At 38.7% G+C, this 20514-nt stretch overlaps 1 protein-coding gene across 11 annotated transcripts in view; it reads left to right on the forward strand.

Moving 5' to 3' along the window:
• Positions 1-20514, forward strand: part of LOC106488586 (uncharacterized protein C3orf20) — a 43130-nt gene that overhangs the window by 15309 nt on the left and 7307 nt on the right. For 10 of the 11 annotated variants that reach the window (XR_010886532.1, XR_010886531.1, XM_067312335.1 and 7 more), the window contains 3 exons: positions 1473-1740; positions 2924-3040; positions 12852-12994. Coding sequence is in view for 9 of the 11 variants with exons in the window: in XM_067312335.1 (XP_067168436.1) it covers positions 1473-1740; positions 2924-3040; positions 12852-12994 (528 nt within the window). In the remaining 2 variants the exon portion in view is untranslated. Of the gene's footprint in view, positions 1-1472; positions 1741-2923; positions 3041-6327; positions 6512-12851; positions 12995-20514 lie in introns of those variants that run through there. The other variant, XM_067312387.1, reaches the window with a different exon arrangement.

A 20514-nucleotide genomic window follows, 5' to 3' on the forward strand; every position in this document is an offset into this window, starting at 1 on the left:
AAGGAAATCTGAGCTGAGATTGGACGGTGATGGCTCCAATGGTAGTAGTTTACTAGCAGTTCATTTCTGGACATGGTTAAGCATTTCACCCATGGCTCCATGCTTTTACAAGATTGCATAGGATGCATTGCATTTGTATCAAAAATAGTAGTGACTTTTTAAACCTAAGTAATCCACAACTGTCATTCATGCTGTGCCTGCAATTTCTCATAACAGCAGAATGAGGTGACGTGATTTTTTACTGTGTATTTGGTGGTCAAGATTCCATTACATCCGTGAGGCAAGCACCTTTTATACAACTGAATAGCAACAGTGGTTTTTACAAACTCAACAATGTCCAAAAATGGGCAAAAATAAAGGAACAGAGTACTTCTACTTCCATATGGCTATCCTGTAGCTTGACTAATAAACTAAAAATATCATAAATCTCAAGTATGTTATTCTTGCTCCTATCATGCTGGAATTATAATCTTGTTTTACCCACGTGTAGTTAAAAAACAAAATTTTGTATATTCTCTTGCTGCCCATGAGATTTTTTGTGTTCTCTTTTCCCTGACCCATTTACTTTAGATTTATTTATTTCTCCTTCTGCTCCCTCTAGCACAAGAAACCTACAGCAAACATCTAATTCAGGGCAGTGCTCCTCACAACTCGCTCTGTTTTGATGCTTTTCTTTTGGCACAGTCGTTTCAGGATTGATCCAACATCCTTGAACACAGCAACAATCTTTCCATTAGCTTCAGGGGGCCTCAGAGAAGGCCTGGGGGCTTTAGAGTAATTTTTTTGCTTGTCTCAATCTTTCATAGGATTTGCTCTCACTGTCAGGAAATCTTTAGTATTCTAAAGATACCATCAGCCAGAGCAGTGTGACAGGTTCTTATTGACGAAATTACAGAAAGTCTTCACTAGAGATGTGAAGATAAGGCTCTGGAACTTGGCACTTCTGCTTTGTGCTTCTACTGGATCAGAGAAACCTGCAGAATCCCCCCAAAAGTCAGAGGACTTCTCAAACAAATTAATCTTCACAACACTTGTGGAAGACAAATAGCACAACACACATAGCACACACAAATGAAAACGAAATGAATATACTACAATCAGCTGTCAGAGATAAGAGGTGCCCATGAGACCTTCAGATAATTCAGCCTTTGAAGTCTGCTCTTAGCTGTTACAAAAGCCTGCCTGGCCAGCTCATCTAGTTAAAGCACTTCCCTCTTTCCCCTCTCTGCTTGGTTTCAGGAGCTGTGGTTTTGCAGAAGCTGGGAGCTTCAGCAGCACTTCTGGTTTCGTCAGACTCTGAGAAACACCTGATACATTGAAATGACAGCACGCCTCAGATAACAAGAGTTCAGACTGGGCCTGGGCCTGTCATTTATAGACACCATTTTAAATGATTCTTCAATCTATACTTGGTTTATTTAACAGTATAACTTGCTAACACTTTTCCCTATATTTTCTCATCCTCATGACAGGGTCATATCCCAGACTGCTTGTCCTGCTGTTCTTCGGAGAATTATGATGGGGGAGGAAGGGAAGACATGCAGATGTAGTAATCGTAAGATTCCCCATGTGTCAGACCTGGAGTTTGATCACCTTATTAACAATCAGATGCCCTCCAAAGAGCAGATCATAGTGGTCTGTGTCTCTTCTTCTTCACAAATGAACAAGGATCCTAGTGAAGACAAATTAGAGCAGCTCTATGAAAGAAAAAACAAGAACAGAAGTATGCCTTGTGCTCAGGTGGGTTTCATCAGGCATTAGGTATTTTTTGCAACACATGGTTGAAACCTTTAGAGAGTCTTTTTGGAATAATTTTCTGTTTATCTAGTTGCTAAAATATCTGAAAAGTGGTCTCACCAGAAATGTCTAACTGGCACCATCTCCAAAATTGTCTTCCACAGGAAATTTAAATATTAAAACAAATTGTTCCAAAGTGGAACAAAGTCTAGAAGTGTTAGTTTCCTACGAAACAAATTGTTTCAAAAAAAATTGTTTCTGAAAAATGATAATATTTGATTACATATCTTTGAAGATATGGAATTCCTCACATTGTTCCTTTTTCTGGAAGAGCCAAAGGAGTAACCCCACATTATCCCTTGACGTAGAGCAAGGACCTCAAACCTTGATTAAAAAATCCCTAGAATTGGATCTTGAAGATCTTTCTAGCTTTGTGGCACAGTACCAATTAAGGCATCAAAATAACTCCTTTGCCTTTGTTGTATTTATCTATTCCCTGAGAATCTGGTCTCGCAGCAGCTATCATTTCTGATTTGCATTTGAAAAAGTTAACATAGAAGGAGTGAAATTTTGGCCTTCTTGAAGTCTTTGGGAAAACTCCCGTGCTTTTCAGCACCAGCAAAATTTTTATTCAAGAAGCAGAGTCTAAATCTGAATTAAATATCTACATTTTATGTAACAAAAAGAGGAAGAAAGAGAGGGTGTTTTCAGATCTAAATTTTCATATTGTTCTTTATTGCTGGAAGCCTGACCTGAAAGCCCATTTGGGGAGTCAGTGGAAAAAAGGCATGAGTATCGCCTCCTTGCTCCACAGGCTGGTGCTGTATTTGACCCTTGTTCACCAATGGCAGCAGCACAAGTTTTTTCTCCTGGGCCTTATGAGAAACCCATAAAGAGGTTGCACAGTGACCAGCTACCACCACTGTTCTCATAACTGTGAAATTTAGTTTTAGAAATCAGAGGAACTGTTTCTTTGAAGAAGAGATAAATACACCCACAAAGAGAAATCCAGAAATTTGGAAACCCCTGTCACCAAAATTATTGTGTGAAGAACCATTGCTTCCCACTCTGAAAGCAAAAGATAATTAAGTTCATACAGACTTGTTTAGAAGGAATGTTATTAGCTTAATTGGTCAGACACAATTTTCCACCTACTTACATAATTATGCTTTCTTTGTTGCTTCAGGGTTGTCTGGATTCCTTTCGCCTCCTCAAATACGACATCACCTCTGCAGATGCATGTACAGATCATAAAGGTTCTTTACTGGTAGAAAGACATAATGTATCCCCTGGCATGTTTTTGGTATGTGAAAACTATTATAGCCATTATTAACTTCTAGTGCTATTACTGTGATCTGGTTACAAATGAGTGACTTTAGGATTGACACGTCATGTCTATTTGGAGCAGCCAGAGAGCAGAATGGTAGTCTTCTTCCTTCAGGAGTACAGACCATCATCACAGCAGCCCCAGCTCTCCATTATATGTTAACAGTTCAGGACTTATGGTGCATCAGGCCATTCTCATTCCACCTTGCAAACAGCAAGTAGCACACGCTACTTGCCACAGCGCTAGTAAAGGAACATGATTTCTTCCTTTGGACTTCAGTGGTTAGATCCAGCTCTCTGTGAATCTGAACACATTTCTGCTTCATCTGTGGCAAAAAGTTTTGAAGCAAATCACCCAACAGTATGTTTCAGTCTTTAACAAAAGAAAAAAGCTTCAGTTTTCCAACATTCTGAAAAGCGGTCTTTGCAAATCAGAAAGATGTCTGAGATGAAGCATACACTGAAGCCAGTTTTAAGCACTTATATAGTTTTTGTGTGTGGTTTGAAAGTATTAGAATTTCTGGCAGGAGATGCATTCATCTTTCATAGGTGATTTATTCTATTGAAGTTTTGGATGCAAGGTGTACATTGCATGTCTTGTAATATATTACAGTTGTAACACTGTGAAGAAGAGAGGATTCTTCAGGTCTTGTTCACCTGAGCAGTCATGAGCAGTTATTAGGCTAAAAAAGTACAATCTTGTGTTGCATTGCACAGAGTGTCATTACAATCAGATTTTAATAATCTTCACATCTTTCCATAAACACCAGCACAAATACTGTTTTGCTTGGTTATTTTAGTTACTTTCTTCCCAGTAGGAGAGAGCCTCCACTAATAAGTCTTTGGTTATTTCTTTGTCCACTTCCTAATAATGGTGAGGAAAAAGTACACTTCCTGTTTTTGCTCAGGATACATTTTTAGCAATGGCCATGGCATTAGAACAGAGGACCTTTCAGGTATCCTCTTATCTTAACTACTGCAAAATTAAGGCCATTTCTGTCAGTTAAGAACTAAGTATTCCTACAGAGAGAAAAACTTCCCTACATGAGGACACCCGTCTGTGATCAGCTTCTCTGTCCACTGGGTGACACTAGCAGTCTATACGACATTACTTAGCCATGTATAAAACCACAGAACACATGTCTGAAGAAGATTAAACTTTTAATCACTCAGCTTCTTTTTCCTGGTAATATTGATAATATTTTTTTTCCTCTCTGGTGACAAAGTAATATGAAGAAATAGGAAAAGCAAAATGAAGAAAAAAATAAAACTCCTTCCAAACCCCAAAACACTACCTTTTTTATAAAGCTGATGGAAACAAAGTGGGAAAATACTCGGTAAAGTACACAATGAACTGATGGCCCCCTTAGAAAAAAAGATTACGTGCCATAGTATGAATGACCCACAGCTGATGAGAATGTTCATTAACAGCTCTGAGGAACTATGTTAGCCAAATACACAGGTGTGCTTTGATTCTGTTCCATGTTACCTTTTTGCATTCCCATATGGAAATGATTGATTATATTTGAAAGAAAAATCAGGATTCCAAGCAATGTTTTATGGCTGATGACCTCATAATTCTTAGAACAGCTCAAAAACTTATTTTGTTTTAAAAATCATTTAAATACATTATATGGTATATGTGCAGGTTTTTTGGTGTTTTTTTTTTTTTTTTTTTACTTTGCACTTAATTGCTCAAAGATGAGCCATAAGTACAAGATCTGTTTCAGGTCAGTACTCAGATACAGACAGCTGTCTCTTAGCTGACAAATAATCAGTCCAAACAAACAAAAAACCCCAAAGATTAGAGTCTGTTTCACCTGGTTACAACCCTTAAAACCTTTCTAATGATACCGGACAATGAACATCTTATACAGATGGAGCCATCTTTGATGTTCCCAGGGAAGTATTCAACCTATCCTCAAGCAATTCCAAGTCAGACTCACCCAGCTGTTACCCTGCTCAGCCAGAACAGGCTAATCTAACAAAAAGACCAGGAGCAATTTAGCACAGTTGCACTGGACTGACTTTGAAGAAGACTTGACCAAAGCCACACTGCAGGAGTACTAGCATTCTCTGCAGACCAGAGTGCGCTAAGGAAAGCTGCCAGATGTAGCAAATATGGTTTGGTGACTTGCAAAAACCAGCAGAAAGATAAGCTTTCAAATGTCTGAAGTCACAAAGTGAAAATGCAGCATTTTTTGTATAGTCATTTCCAGAGCAGCTCAAAAGCAAATACTAATCATTTATACAAATACAGAAACAAAGATGGACACAACAGCTCTTAACACTAAAGTAAGAGACCTAGGACTCATCTGCTGACATATCTCTGAAAACTTCTGCTCAGTGCCTTGCAATGGTCATAATACAAACAGAATGTTAGTAAAAGGGTAAATAAGAAAACAGGAAACATTCTTGTAATTCTGGTACACAGCACATAACTCTCAAAAAAGGATATCATATGGAATGGCACTACATGGAAGGAAGGACTAAACAGAGTGGCTTACTAAAGAGACTAAAGTGAGGTATGAGAAAGCTTCATAGAACAAAAATGGTGTGGCAGAGGAATAAGAAATGATTATTCATTGTTTCTTAAAACACAAGAGTGATTGGGCACCAATGAAGAGATCAAGCAGCTGATTTAAAACAAATGGAAGTTCTTTTTCTCACAGCACATCATTAAATTGTGGAACTCTTTGCTACAGGATGTTGTGGAGGCCAAAAAATAAGTGTGTTCAAAAGAATTAGATACATGCGAAGGCTAGCTCCATTGGCAGCTGTCAAATGTGATAGCCTAGACACAGTTTTTAGTTGAGGAAATCCCTGAATTGTTAACTGCTCATGGCTGGTATGGGTGACAGAGAATAGGATTGTCCTATAAATGCCCTGCTTCTTCCACTCCTCCTCCTCCCTACTCCTCAGCTACCAGCCACTCGCAGTGATGGGATACTGGGTGGGTTGGACGAGCCTTTGGTATAATCCTGTACAGCCGTTTTTAACACTGTTATATGCAAGGCTGTTGCTTTAATTCGGATAAAACTTTAATAAAGGATTAGCAAGAAAAAAAATGCACAGAGTTCATGAGAAGAAGGTTCTCTGCCTCAGGAACCACCTTCAATATTTTATTTATTAAATATTTTAATTTGTAAAGCTTCAGTAAAGCAAAATTAATGTTCCCAGGAACAGCACAGAAGGTCTCTTTCAAACTGTGTAGAAGTAGGTAGGATTGAAAATTTACTTAATTTTACATGTTTTTTTCTCAAGGCAGATAACTAATTTCCTCTGGGCCAACACCATTGGGGATTTCCTTAGATGATCATGAAAAAAATCTTCAAAATTAAACACAATTGTGCTGTCTAATGAATCAAAAGCTTTTGCGTAGTAAACTTATAAGGACAGAATCTATCCTTAATTTCCTACTGAAATAACTATTGTTCAGTTAAATAAATACAAGTGTGTTTAAGAAAAAGAATACATGGCTTCAAAAAAAAAAGAGTTAAGTTCAAGTTTAATCAACTTATTAGGCAAGAAGGAAATGTTGTATGATATTAAACATTTGCTTTTAGACAGCTTTCTGTATAGTCTTTTAGATGCCTTGAGGAAATCATTTTACAGAAGCATTACAATAATGCAGTTGCTCCCAGGGGCAGTTGCTTCTCTCTGATCGTGGCATGTACTTCCTGCCATATGGACAATCCCTCCCCCCAACCCCCATTTAAAGATCTTCGGCCAGAATTGAATTCCTGTGCCTTCAAAATGTTAGAGAGCTGTGTGCCTCAGGGGCAGGAGGAGGAAGGGAACCAAAGTTTTTATTTTTTGCAAAAATTGTTTTTTCAAAAGCATTGTTTGTGCTGAGTTGAAAAAAAAACCCCAAACATTCCTGCTGTTGATTTTTCTTTCCCATAGGATTTTCATTCCTCTTATTCCCTAGGTAGATGCCTTTTCTGTCTAGTTTACAAATTTATAATTGTACATTATTTATGAAGAACTTACTAGGACAACAAACTTATGAACCTAACAATAACAAAGCATGGTGTGTATAGTGTACATATATACACACACGCAAACACACACTTAAGTGCAATCATTACGATACAGGCTGAACATTTTGAGCTGATTCTGCAGCTCGTCAACCACATGAAAGGATTTAATTCTATTTCAGGCCATTCAGTGAGTTTGGACTTCTTTAGATTCAAGAGTTGAATAGGAGTCTTCTGGAAACACCATTCAAAATTATTTCTGCCATTTTCTGCTGCAGATAATCAAGATGACAATGTTTCTCCAGTAAATATAATGCTTCGGAAATGAGCCCAGGATGTGGAATCCTCTATTTATACATAGAGGCCAAGAACTATACAAAGTGCTTGCACTGTTTTCTGTTTCATAAAAGCTATTCTGGAAGGGCTGTAATCAGAAATTTACAGGATAATCAGTCTCTATGCTTCTTCTACTTCTTTGACTAACTAAGGATGCCTGTTTGCTCCCTGTGTGGTGATGATTTACTTGTTTGTGTATTAACAGTTACATTATTCATTATCTCATTCCATATTATTCAACCAAGCAGCCATCAGACAATACCAACTTTTTGTTACTGCCGTCTAACTGAACCAGCAACTTTTGTGTTTGATTAGTCCCTTTAGTTAGGCAGACCTTCTGCAATGATAGTTCTTCATTTCCTTCATAGTCTAGAAACAACCTCAAGAGGTCATCTAGTCTAGCCATGTCCACCAGTATAGAATCAACTGTGTCTGTGCTGTTACTGACACAACACACAGTATTGTCCTCACCTGGTTTTAGACATATACAAAATAGACCTCTACACCTGAACCAGCTTTCTAGTCTTTCACTGTCCCTGAAGAGAAACAGGCAATCCACACTGTGATTCATCTTGTTCCAACGTATAATGGAAATGGGTGAAATGAATCACATACTGGAAATGCCTGTTTCTCTCCTGCGAGACTCTTGCTGTTTAACCCGCTCTCAAAGACTCTCAGTGATAGAGAAACCACAGCCTCCTCACAGAATATAACCTAATGCTTTATACTCACATTGCTTGATAGCTTTTCCTACTGAATTTTTCTTCCTGCAATTAAAGCCCATTACTTCTTCCTCTGCTTACCACAGACATGGAAAACAGACTGTTCTCTTTTTTTCTGGAGCAGGTCATGTAAAGATCTTTGTGTCCCTTCTGTTTCCCACAACTATAATCCCACACTCAGTCTTCACTTCTGTATGTTAAACAGTTTATACCACCTTTCTTTATAGGTCATATTTTTTTGAGTTCTGGTCATTCCCCTTGCTTTCCTGCAGATTCTTTCTGGTTGATCTGCATCTGGACACTCCAGCACTACTGAGCTTACAAGTTAGATTTCATATTTCATAGGTCAAATTCCTATTTGCACATCCCACAGTGATGTAAAAGTTGTATGTCATTATCAGCACATATAATCTATAAAAACATGAAAAGAACAGCTCAACAGTCTTGTTTGCAGACTACCAGCCTAAGAAGGGTGGCACTACAAAATCCAAACAGATAAGAAAGCTTCCATTAAATGTACTTAAACTCTGGAGATTAAATTTAAGGAAACTTTAATGTGGCCAGATCTTTTTTTCTTCTGCATCCAAATGCACAGGCACATATAAACGTGACCTTGCTGAGTTGCTTCTCTAAGGAGTAGTTTGAATCAATAGAACTGTTTCCATAAAATAAACATGGGAAGTTTGATAATCTGTGTATATTCCTAGACAGAAGAAAGAAGGAAATTAACCCAGAGAATGATTGTCTCAGTCAGAAAAAAGCAGGGCAAAGAGAATTTCTGATGACTCAAAAGACAGCCCCACATTACTCCTTCAGTCAGCTGGAAAGATGTAAAAGGGGAAAGTATGGGCTGAACTCCCAGCACTGCTTCTGTAGATTGCTTAATGCCTGTGTTTAATATCTAAAATTCACCCTTCTCCAAAAGGTTAAAAGTAGTCAGGACTGAGATATATGATGCTTACAAAACCAACCCACTGCTGCCAATAATATAACATTTTCTATTTTGACTTTCTTCTATGTTCTGACATATTACTGCTCTAAGTTCAGAATTTTACTAGCATTAAGGTTCATCTTTGACCTTTCACCTTTTTATTTGGCAGAATTAGTCAGGGAGAAGAAAATATTCCTCTTTGTCCTGGCTTGCTTATTATGACTCCCTCAAGAATTTCAGTCTGAGGCCATTTGCCAGAACTATGTTTAGCTCAGAGGAGAAAGAACATTCCCCCCCCAAAATGCCACCATCCAAATTTATGTCTTGGCTTTCACCAAAGACTCCAGTTCTGTAAGGCTTTGGATTAAATTTACCCCAGTAGGGGTAAATGAACTTTGCTATACCTGTTTATGCTTACTGAGAAAAATTTGCCTTCAGAGCTGCTTGCTAATGAATAATCTTATTCTATAAACTCCTGGTGTTTTAGGAGTGAGCCAAGGCAGAACGATGCCCTATAGAAAATAAAATTCTTATTAATGCCATAAAAAGCCAGCCTGTGAAAGTCACATTCCACAAAAGGCCATCAGAAGAGTGACAGGAATTTGAAAGGCACCGGAAAACTTTGACTGGTAACATTTATGCATTATGCAAGCAAAGCAAAGTTACAGGCATATTCAAACTTCATGCTTGAAGGCACAAATTGATTGCTTGTGGTGCAGGGAATAATGAAATTCCTCCGTGTCATAACATCACAGAATCAGCCAGGTGAATTGTAATGAAAAGGGCTACATTTCTCTGAGAGGAATGGTGATTGTCAGAGGCAGCCTACTGATTTATATTCTCTTAGAAAAGTTTCAATGCATTCTGTATTAATGCATCAGATCATCTTTGACATAGATTTATCCACCCCTTCTATCAGTCTCTTCATTTTGTACAATTACAGAAAACATATGTGTCAGAGAATATCACTGTTATTTATAAACTTTCAAAGCATTCTGCAGGCAATCCTGCAGTGGCAAAAGGTTACTTCCCTATTTACTTGTTGCAGTTTTCATCATTAGCCACATTGAAAGAGAGTCAGAGCTCTAAATGAAATATTGTAACTAGTATGTATCCCACCACATTTCGGCAGTAGGACAATGCCAGTGGTTAAATGGAGCCAATATGAGAGGAGTGCTGTGTGTTGCTTCCATACAAATTTGGCAGCAAAAGGCACTTAAATTGGACAGCCCAATGCCTAAGGGCTTGAAGCAGCAAGAGGAAACTAATTTAGGTATCTGTATGGGGAACCCAAAGACCAGAGTAGACCAGGGAACAGTGACCAAACCAAAGCACAAATTCCCAGCCTATGGAGCAGAAGAAGTAAGCTGAGCTACGTGTGGCTGAAAATTTCTTCTCTTGCTCTCTGTGATCCCCCCCTAAACAAAGAAAGAACGTGCAGAAATGAGGAAGGACAACAGAGATATATGGGAGAGAGATGACAGACTGGTTGTCAGATCAGAAGCATCTGTATAGTGAGAAGTATGATTGGGTAGAGGGGAGGGTGAGCCCAATCTGAGAGAGTCAGTTATGGGAAGCAAGATAGGTATTGCTGTGAAAGAAGTAAGAAGCAGGAAAAGAAACATAGGTATAAATAAAGTATGAGGAAGAAACTGAAATGAGGATAGCAACATCAAGAGTAAGGAAAGTCAGAACATATGCAAAGAGTTTACCTGAAGGAGAAAACACACAGTCGTAAGAGCTTACATTGTAGCCACAGAATCAGTAGCTGAGGCCAAATGTTATTGTCATTTCCACCTGCCAACATACACCCAAGCCTGTACCCCAAGGAGAGCTTACAGGATTCCCTTTTGATGATGCTGACACTGCTCACAGAATATGATTTCAGCAAAGGAGGGGAGAAATGAGAACCTGTATCACAGTGTAATGGTGCCCATGTATGAAAAAATCCTGTTCATCACTTCCAATTCCACACTCGTGTGAGTGCCTCTCTCCACAAGAACTTCAGCACACTCAGGTAAATAGAGCTCGTTATAGTAATAAGACAAGTTACTAGACTGAAAGAAGAGTGTTTCACAGTTGAGTAAACAGTGCTATCATAATAGTTTTTGCCTATAAAACTGAAAAATGCTTGATATAAATTTTTTTTTCTCAATTACCCACAAGCAAAAGCACGGTTCTACATCACGTTCATTACTGGTTACATTACAGATGAATACATCTTGGTAAGATGAAGACAATTTCGTGGTCCTCTGGATTTCCTTCTAGTGAATACATCCATTGTTACTTGAATATGCATTACCCTGAAATATTCAAAAGTCTTGACTTGGAGTCCTGCATGCTGAGAGCTTCCATGAAATAAGCCAGATGTTTCCAATTGTGTAACACTGGGAACATCCCACAACACAAGCAGCTTTGGACAGTACATCAGCTTAAATGATTCTTACAGTTTTAAATTCAACGAAGCCAATTCTCCCTTAAACAAAGGTCCCTTTACACTGCCAGAACAATGACACAGACCTTCATGTCAGTGAGAATCTGTCCCAACAAGTCACCATTTCGCTACTGACAGAGAAAAAGCTGAGAATGCTCTCACATTCTTTCTTTTTATATATAACATTTCAACAGGCTTTTCTTCAAGTCCTGATTTTGAGATCATCTATGTGTTACATCCATGTGGAACAGTCCTTGCAACATGGGAAAAGTATTCATTTTTTCTTGAATTTGTTCTGGTAATATTGAGTCTGGGAATATTAAAAAACAAAAGGTTCAACCCAGCAAACCCATAAAAAACCAACAGAAATATTCTAAAAATCCAGAAGGCCCTGTCCTGTCAGTTGTGGAGATCTTGCAAAAGGCATCCTAAGTCTGACTTCTTTGAGACTTGCAGGTTCTAGCACAAAATAGGATTTGGCTTTTAACTCACCTCTTTTGTTGAGGATGTCATGATAAACTAGTCATCTCCAAATGCCAGCTTCAGGAAACACATAAATGAATGTGACGCCATGAAACGTACTTCATAATCAAAAGCAAGTTCAAAATTGTGAAAATACATTTGAAAAATATTTCTGGATTTTTCTGAACAGCTCTGAATTAGCTTTAGTCTCTTATTTTACTTTTCCAGGGAGAGAAAATTGCTAAAGATTCAGATTTTGCCCACATTTTCAACCCTTAAAGGCTTTAAACACCAGACTTAATTAATTCCTGTAGATTTAAGTTAATCAAATTACCTTGATCACCTTTCTTCTCTAAAAAGCTGTTTCCAAATGAGATAGATACCGTATTTATAAGAGGAAAGTTCATTGCTATTTATAAAAGTTTAGAAGTATGATACCCTATTCCTATCCCTTCTTAATAAAGAAAATGAAGAAAAATATTAAGCTAATGCAAGGGGTGCAAAAGAAAAAAAACAGTTTTTTTTCCTATGCCAACTTTATTTGTCTGTGTTCATCTTCAAATATGTTATGTTACGCCATACCTTTCTAAACTGAAATATTACCAGGACAGATGGCAGTGGTGTTTGGTAGTTCATGAAGCATCATGCAAAATACTGCGTTGTACACTCCTGTATGCTATGTTTGGAAATCTTGTGCATAAGGAACTAGAAAAGTATGAAAGTATTTTACTTTTTAATTCCTTAAACACAATCAAATATTTCATTTACCGAAGTTGTGAAAGGTGAAAGCTGCAAGCCGTAATGAAGTTGTAAGCCAAGGCACCAACCTATCTACCATTTTTCTGTTTCTCAGCTTACCATCTTCATTTAGAATAAGCGGTTGTTCTTGCCAATTTCTGCATTTTTTCTCTGTTCTTTGACAGATGTACATTCAAGGAAAGCTACTCTTTGCCAACTATATTTTCAATGGATACAGCAAATCGACTGAAGACCTTCAAAAACAAATAGCTACAACAAGGAGTGATTACCGCATGGGTTACTGTCTTCCGAGCAATTTCAGGTTCAGGTATTTTACTTTCAGTCATCATGGTTTTTAATCACTTCATTATGAGACTTTCAGCTTCTTCGTTCAGTTCCTTAAATATAGAGCACTCAAAGCAGCAAGTGCAGCAGTCTCACCATCAAAGCAATCCTCTTTATGGTGCATTCACAAGTTCTCCATCTTGTATATTCCTTCCTGCCTTGTTCAGCAGCTAGGATTGTCTAACCCCAACTCTGCTGAGCTACAGAATCATTTTGAGCAAGAAGGAAATAACGAAAAACAGGCAAAGATCCTGGGCACATCACCAATTTCTCTTTGTAACAGGTCTGACTAAGACTTGGTTGGTTTGGTTTAGGGGCTGCTATATTTATTTTTTTGGCACTATCCATAAAAATTAAAGTGCAAATTAAAAGACCAATTGCTTTAGTCAGGAACTGACTGACAACTAACTTCTTCATTTAGTGAATAGCTACAGGGAAGCTTTAGATGCATAACCTAGAGAAATAGCAGTGGAGGGTTAAATACCTCACAGCTGCATCCTGAGGTATAGCCTAGGGAGGAGGCATTCCAAGGAGCTAAAGCAAACGCTGCAACAGCTAGCTCTTCTACAGAAACTGCCAAAGTGGAGACAGAGGCAGACAGGGGAAATGATTACAACTTTTGCAATATACTTCAACCACACAGCTTTTGGGATCCATATTATTATTTGTAATTTAGTGGTGCTGCAAACCCATAATCAAACCAGAGCTTCAAAGTGCCTGGTGTGAATGCAGAGGCCACTGCACTCCACTGCTGATTTAACCAATACATCTTGCAGGGTGTGATGATGATCTATTAAGCTGCTGTTAGCAGCTGAGGAGCAGCTGAACAGCAGTGATAGCAAAGAAGAACACAGGATATAGTCCAAAATGAAGCATGCAGTCTTTTGCTGAGCTGCTCTTAGCTAGCTTTGACAGGTCATGGAAGGTCTGTTCCTTTCTTATATTTCTCTTTAGCATGTCAAACCAACACCTCTCATTTATATTGAACAATAGCAGAAAACAACACATTATTAAAGTTATTTTTCTTCTCTGAATGAAGCTTGTCACTTCATTTGTGCACACGAAACAGGAGTAGTAGAGAAGACAGGGATTAAATATAGCAAGCAATTGACAGTAGCATTTTCAAATGCATTAATTATTGTCTTACCTTGGTTTCCCTCAAAGTCAGTGGCAAGCTTTCTTGGTTGGAGTCAGGACACCCAGATTTAGGCTGGGTACTTTTGCAAATCCTTCTCTGAGTGACTGGAAAGGCTGCACTAACCTGTGGAATTCCCTGTTTATGTTCTCTACACTAGAATTTTCCTAAACATTTCCCACTGTGGCAGCATCCCTAATGCAACTTTATAAGGCCTTTATGAGGTCGCACAAACAGGCATGGGAAGCAGTCTATACCCAAATATTGTCTGACCTAAATCTAAGTATTAACAAATTTCACATCTGCTCAGAGCTGGGGTTGTTATTCTACAGGTGCATTTCTTCTCCTTGCTACCACAGCACCATGACAAGAAATCCTTAAACGCTACCACTGGGACAGTCTACAAGGTTCTTTTATGCATGGGCTGTGAACACATGAGCAAGTGGGAGCACAAAAGCAGCCTTAATGACAAAGAGGGTGACGAGGAGCCTGAGAGAAGATGAAGGCTGGGTGACACGGCTATTTCCATATATACTACTGTAATTATATAGGTGGTGCTAATGAGATGATTAACTTTATCCTCAAATAAGTGTCTAATTACAGAGGGAGCAGTAGATTCACCAAGCACTGATGCTCCTGATGTTTTCTCTCTTGCCAGATGTTCTCCCAAATTCAAAAACTGCCAGATATTCAGATCACAGGTGCATGTGCATGTTCTGTTCACTTTCTTTCTTTCTTCTAATACCTTGGGCCCACTGTAGTGGAACTTTGAACTCTTTCCTCCTCCATACCACACTATGGAGAGGATGATATTGACAGTACAGTTATAGGTCAAGGAAGATCCTGCATTGCTAAACGGGGATTATCATCAGTGAAACATTGAAGATCTTGCTTTTCACTGGGAGGATACAGAAATGACAACATTTTCTTTATCTGCTCATGGATTTCTTGGCACTTTCTTGTCTATAAAAGAGCTGTTTCTCTAACAGAAGTAAGCAAACAGGTCCTACCCAACTCATGCTGGCCCTTCCTCAGGTTTTTCTTCTTCATCTACATGGCAAATGGAGTTTCAGGTTTTATGTTTGTTTTGGGTTTTGCGACAATTTTTCCTCGTTTGTTTTGCACTGATGACATCTCTAACAGCTAGGGAGGAACAGCTATGGATACCATATCAGAGGCACACTTAGCCCACAGGCATAAAATAAATCAGATACATTGCAAAGGAATCATCTTCTTTTGCAGGTTCTAGCTCAGGATCACTTTGCATATATGGAAGGTCCATATGTATCTGAGACATGTTTGAACCCTGAGGAGCATATATATAAAGCAGCTGTAACACGGTGCATGTGTAGCTAGTCAACAAAGAAGGTAAAGGAGGAGAATCCTCAGTAGCTGAGACAGAGAGATCTATTCGGTTGGGATTGCAGCTCCAAGATAAATTGTGATGTTACTGCCAAGGATAAAGTTTTAGAAAAAGACACCCCATGTACGTCATTGTATTCAGAGTAGCCATTTATGTCATGAATGCAGCTTCTTGTCTTCTGTAAAGAAGGCCTTAGTGAAAGTGGAAATTTTCTTACCTCTTCACTTGCTCATGCAGGCAGACAACAGCTTCCTTCCTCCTTGTTTAGTGACTCCTTCTGACATGCCAGGTAAATGGCATTAAACACTGGATCCCCTAGCAGGCTGTCATAACCAAAAAAAAAGTTGCATTCCACTTTAATTTAAAGCACGCAATAAAAGCAGATTTTCCTAGTACCCCAGGCAGAAAGTTCAGACAAAAGGATTATCTACTACATCTATTTGATGAAGCATCTGTAAGTTGCCAAATGTTTGTCCTTTGAAAGGGGTAAATCTATAAAACAGCATTTGTTCTTCTCTGTGAGGGAACTGGAGGTTCAGCTCTAACTCCTGTTTAGAGCTAATTGAAAATTGCCACCAATAAAAAAGTATAAAATGAAGTTTGCAGAGAAGAATGTGGAAAGATCCCCTTCTAGAATGCAGTACGAGGCCAAGTTGATGTATGCATGTCTTCTAAAAAGCAGAAGTGTTTTCTTACAGCAGCATCAGTGCTTTTCATGGGGAGCAAAAAGAAAGCATCATCATTTCTGTATCTGTTCATGTAGCGATTTCTTGGGAACTGCACTTTCGTAAATTTAAAACAGTTACATTTTTAATAGAACAAAGAGTTTTTAACTTCCTGAAGGATTTCCACAAAATCGTTTCTAATCACAACAGACAGCTGGCTTAGGTATGAAAGAAGGTGATATCTTGCAGCTTTCTTTGTGTCCTCAATATATCACTAAGAGAAAGCTAGAGTTTCTACACATTTCTAAATATGCAAGATGAGTTAAGGATGGAGACAGTGTAGAGAACTAAATGACCTAAGCTGAAGGCCGCATTTCTAGAAACAAGGTGCCCTTAGATTCCTCTTCCAAATCTCTCCTCAAAACCTGCTTCTCTCATAGGTTTCTAAGCACACATCAGCAGAAACACCCGTACAAGAGACTTACTCTCTCAGTAAATTTTTCTGTATATTGTCCATTTATTTCTACTGTGAGTATTCCATGATCCCTCACACCATAGCTTCTTCACTATCTTATAAAAGCATGAAATATGCTCCAAACAACCCTAGGGAAGCTGGTTACCCTAGGTTACCTGATATGATATGAGTATTTGCTATATAAAGCAGCACAGTAAAAGGATGAGAAGAACAGTTTTTAATGAGAGAAAGGAGAAATATAGCAATACAGCCAATACAAAAAAGTACACAATATAACACAAGTGTCTAATAAATCAGCAGAGAACTTGAGAAACAGGAAGAAAGTTTCAGATGGTTAAAGAAAGAGAATTGCTCAAAAAGATACAATCTTAAGTCTTCATAGATATATATACATTCTTGGTAGGATAGGAAACGTGTACAGTTCTTACACAGAAAATATTGACTGTCTGAAGTGGTAGTATCACCTCCTGAAGAATATTTGCATATGGTACATGAAGAATACACACAGGCAATTTAGCATTCAAAAACTCTCCAAGAAGTGCAGAAAATCATTATGGACCCTTCTCGGTAGATAGGCTTCCCTTTCTAACAGCAGCAATTGGATCTGTTCAGTATTCAATATGAAAAAAACCTCAAACCGAACAACCTGGAAACAGCAAAGAATAAGCAAGACTTTTCTACTGTACAACAAATTATGCACCAGTTAGGCAGCAAGATTCAATACATCAAAATACTCCTGCCTCACTGAACTTTCCCCTGCCTTGCAAGATCAAATTATTTCCCCTCTTCCACAGTCATCTCCAAGCTTTTCTTCCTGAGGATATGAACTAACAGGTGAGAGTGAGTCAAACGTAAGTGAGAAGAGGGATCAACAGCTGTTAACCTTAATGCCAAGACAGGGTAAGTTTACAGGAAGAGGTGTTTGATACTGGGTATCGGTCACAGCTCCTAACACCAGCAGTCTAAGAATTATGAGGGAGCCACAAAGTTTCAGATGAAAGGAGACAGTTTGTACTGTCTCCATTATTTTAGTGCTTTTGAAGTGTACAGAGCAAATCTGTTTCTCAGAAATCTTACAGCGAGACAATTAGAAGACATATCTCCTGCAGAGCACCTAAGCTCAGCTCCTAGGTCAAAAATCTACTGCTACCAGCCTCCTCAGGTGACACATTATTCTCCCCCTAAACCTCCACCTACCTAGATATTTATGTGAAGTTAAAAACAATTTTGGTAATAGTTGCCACATGGTTGCACAGCATACAGGCCTCTGAACGAGTATGGGAAGATGCAGCCAGAATCATATCCCACACAGAAAAAGATTTTTTCTTCAGTCATCACTTATATGGACAAGAGTAACCAGTGTTCATTACTAAAGTACTTGTACTAAAGAACCTGCAAAATATACTGCAGAAACAAACTATTGCCAAGATTGCTTAAAATGAAATGCATCTCCAGGGGAAGGTGGGATTATAAATAAACTTTATATAGAAGATCAAACAACAGTGCTGATACAGCATTTATGCTTCCCTGTAAAAGCATCCCCTCTCCCATTCAATCACTGCTAATTGAAGGGTGGATAAACCATATCCAGGCCACATAGGCAACTGTCAGGAATACAGGATAAGGAGGAAAAAATGATACATACAGTAGTGAGGGATAGTTTTATTACAGACACTAAAGAAGCAATAGCAACCAAAAAGATTTTCAAAGTGATTAGGACTACATTTGAGAGATCTAACTTCTGAAATTGGGGAAACTCATCCCCCCTCCCAAAATAAAAAAGGGTTAAAAATAATCATGGTGATGCATATCATCAAACATGCTAAAAAGACTTTAGGTCCTGATTCATATCCACAGGAAAAAGGAAGGAAGTAAAATGGGGAAATAAGAAAAAGAGAAACAAGAGGGTTGGGGAAAATGTCACAGGCAGGAAGCACTGCCACAAAGAAACAGTAGAAGCCCATGAATACAAGTGGTTCATGTCTCCCTGCTATTACCTATATCTGACCCCAAACTTGAATTCTTGGAGCCTTAACCTGGACAGACTGCAGGCTTCATAACTGCTTTAAGCACCTGCTGATCTAAACCTGCTCAAGGCCAATCTAATCACCACAGTGCTCAAAACAGTGTCAGCAACTGGCAGGTTAGGTGCAAACCACACTGTTACCGGTGATAGGTATATACGGGAGGGATTTTGTTTTGTGGAAGGAAGATTTGCCCTGAGAACTTGCAGCTGAAGGAAAGAGACTGACATTATACAGAGCTTAAAGGAAGAGATATGGAGACTGATTGACATACAGCTTGATATACCAGCACAGCAGGACTGAGTCTGTGGAAAAAAATGTAGATAAAATAGTTTATTTTTTCTTTTTTTTTATTTTCTTTTTTTTAAGAGCAGCTGAAGACTACTAGTCTGGTGTGTGTTTCCTGTCTCCACACCAAAGAGAAACTGTGGATCTTTCTCAGTGCCTGTGAACTTCAGAGTGTATCACATGCAATTTCCCTCTGTAGCCCTGCCAGGAGTCTCTCACTGTAGTTTGTTCTTTTAAACATTTCCTCTTATATTTAGCTTTCATTTATTAACCAGTCAAACAGCAGCCTATCAAGATCCATTGCTTTCACTGTGGTTTTCTTGACAATCCATACTGCCCTAAGGCCCTATTTTGGGAAATGCTGAGGGACATGTATTTGTTTATATGTTTAAGATAGGACAGATGGGCTGACAAGCACTCACAGCAGCTCCCGCGCAAAGCCTTTATAAGAGAAAACAAGGTTAAGTAGCTTTTCTAACTAAGGATGTGAAATCAGTGTGCATTTTAAATACCTCCATAGAACCTATGTGGTAGAACAGTATTCAGTTCTCTTGCCATTAGAAAATTATCTAAGAAAAATTAAGTTTTTATTTATCTCCTGAGTAAATAACTGAAAAGTTTGATATGCAAAAAACACAACCTCTTTGCCAGAGAAGTTTTTCAGTGTGATACCTGGCAATGTGCATGTACAATAAAAATGAAGTAAAAAAAAAAAAAATCACAGAAACCCTTTGAATTAAAATTAAGACACAATCCATTATTACTGCTCAATAAAAATTGGAAAGGGTTAGATTCAGGGGAGATTGAGTAGCAATTATGTTCTGAAAACACTTGTTCTTTGAGAGTGGGGAAGGTTTAAGCACAACTGCTAGTTCCCAAAGTTTCTAGGGCTCAAGGCTAGGCAGCTGTTGAGCTAAAGAACAGTGCCATAGCAGCTGGAGAGCATGTTTTCAGCCCCTATCACAGCAAGAAGCAAGCTTATTTAGGGCAACTAAGGCTCAGTCTTAACTGTGCCACTTTCCTGTTGGAAATAACAAGTAAAGCTCATGTAATGAGGAATATATGTCCAAGAATCAGGCTCGCTGGGGAGGTGTTAGCACCTTGCTGTCACTGAGGAGGGAGATGCCTGGAAGGGAAGCCTCTGAATACCAGCAAGAAAGAGGAGGGCCATGTTGAAAAGGAGGTCAAACCTCCCTGGAAGGAAAGTCAGGACAGGCAAGATAGCAGCCCTAAGAATACTTTTGTTTATGGATAGGAGTGCATGGCGGCAGATTCTCTCTAATCTGCCATTTCATGAGGTTTAAACAACAGGTTCAGAAAAGAAGGGAAAAAGTGGCCTAGCTCCTAGAAAGTTGGAAGCAGAATACTAGAGAAAAGCTGAAGACTGCTAAGAGGGAAGAGAGACCACTGGAGGAAAGAATACACCAGCAAAAACTGGAGGTTTGAAAGATACCTCCAGAGACATTGAATCTAGTTCAGTGCTCCCATAGGCAATCATCCCAGTATAATTCTTGCCAAAAATGGTCAAACCAGAAGAGCCTCTCTAGCCCTTG

This window comes from Apteryx mantelli, chromosome 1 (genome assembly GCF_036417845.1).
Source record: "Apteryx mantelli isolate bAptMan1 chromosome 1, bAptMan1.hap1, whole genome shotgun sequence".
NCBI classification, from domain to species: Eukaryota; Metazoa; Chordata; class Aves; order Apterygiformes; family Apterygidae; genus Apteryx; species Apteryx mantelli.